This window comes from Monodelphis domestica, chromosome 2, assembly GCF_027887165.1.
Source record: "Monodelphis domestica isolate mMonDom1 chromosome 2, mMonDom1.pri, whole genome shotgun sequence".
Taxonomy (NCBI): Eukaryota; Metazoa; Chordata; class Mammalia; order Didelphimorphia; family Didelphidae; genus Monodelphis; species Monodelphis domestica.
In genome coordinates, this window is record NC_077228.1 from 403,955,910 (window position 1) to 403,957,252 (window position 1,343).

Here is a 1,343-nt window from a genome sequence, read left to right on the forward strand (position 1 = left end):
ACCAGCAATTGGGCTATTATACCACCAAACACCACTTCTTCAAATGAAATTCTTTTCTTGCTTCTGGACTGAATGGAGTTTGAGTCACCCATTCTTGGGACTAGACTCTGCTACAGACTTGGGTGCATTTCTCCCACATCATTTGAACCCTAATTCCATTTAACCACTTATAATAGGGTTAGTTTTTCCAAAGGAATAATTGCCTTAAATCTATATTAAAAGAAGCAGTGCTGTAGGGGGGATGGAGCTTCTTTGTTGCCTGAGCACTAGTGCCATGAATGATGCAGGATCCCTCTAGACCTCTCCTCTGGGCTATGGCTGCCTGCCTGGCCATATTTTATATGCTAAGTATGACCCAACCATTCCCAAGCACTCCCACCAACTTCAGTGAGTCCTCGACAGATTCAACCATGAAGAAACCCAGTCCCCAAACCACAATGAATCTCCCTCCCAAACCCAGGACAAATGCCATGGAGCCCACCATGACCCAGGCTCCTGTGCAGAAAGCTGTGGAGAATACACAAAGTGCAGGTTTTGACAGCAAAAATGCCACACGCATTTGGATAATTTGTCAGGACAGTGGCTTTTGTTTAAAAAAATGGTAAAACTTCCAATTGCACTGTTGTTAACAACTCAAATAACTGTTTAGAACACACCACCAATCCATCTCCAATCAGTCCTACACCTAAACCATCACCTGCAGTTTCAACAGACACAGCTGTCACGACAATGGTCACATCAGGTACACTGAATACCACTGTGAGTCCTTACCCATCTATGAAAAGATCTACTTTTGATGCAGCTACTTTCATTGGAAAACTTGAATCACATTAAAGGTTTCTAAAATAAAGTTTTACTGTTTTCTGTGTTACTTGCTGATACAGATAAGTTTGTTTTATTTGTACTTTTGTATACCCTAACTTTATCAAGTACCTTAATTGTTTGAAATCCCTGTCTTCAAAGTTTGATTTTGTTTTGTTTTGGTTTGGTTTTTTGAAGAGAAAGGTGGGAATGGTTTATCTGACTTAGTCATGATTTTGTTGCCATGAGTGGAAACAAATATTTGAGGATAATCTGGGTTTGGGGGTTCATGTCAGAATTTTATGTGAATGCCATAATAGTTAAAAAGAAAATGTGATACAAAACCATGTTTATGCAGAAGGGGGTAAAAACTAGCAGGAAGTGTGGGTACTTGTTATTTCTAAATTTCTTAATACTGTTGCCTAAAAATTATGACTTATCATCAGTGCTAAATGTATCAACGAAATAAAACTAACTTGGTTTGAAGGGATTGAATGCTTATTCTGGGCACTGCTCTGATTAGTAAGAAACCATGCAAAAAT

The 1,343-nt window shown here is 38.9% G+C and overlaps 1 protein-coding gene across 1 annotated transcript; it reads left to right on the plus strand.

Annotated features, from left to right (window-relative positions):
• Positions 1–281: 281 nt before the first annotated feature.
• Positions 282–834, plus strand: LOC103104781 (sialomucin core protein 24-like). The gene is made up of 2 exons (XM_007485211.2): positions 282–531; positions 650–834. The coding sequence occupies exons 1-2, from the start codon at positions 282–284 to the stop codon at positions 832–834; spliced, it is 435 nt and encodes a 144-aa protein (XP_007485273.2).
• The last annotated feature ends 509 nt before the right edge of the window (positions 835–1,343 follow it).

Bases quoted from the DNA above. Each gene is read 5' to 3' on its own strand.
- LOC103104781 (XM_007485211.2), top strand. From the start codon at position 282: ATGCAGGATCCCTCTAGACCTCTCCTCTGGGCTATGGCTGCCTGCCTG. The intron at 532-649 runs GTTTTGACAGCA...ATAACTGTTTAG, and splicing joins GGAGAATACACAAAGTGCAG to AACACACCACCAATCCATCT.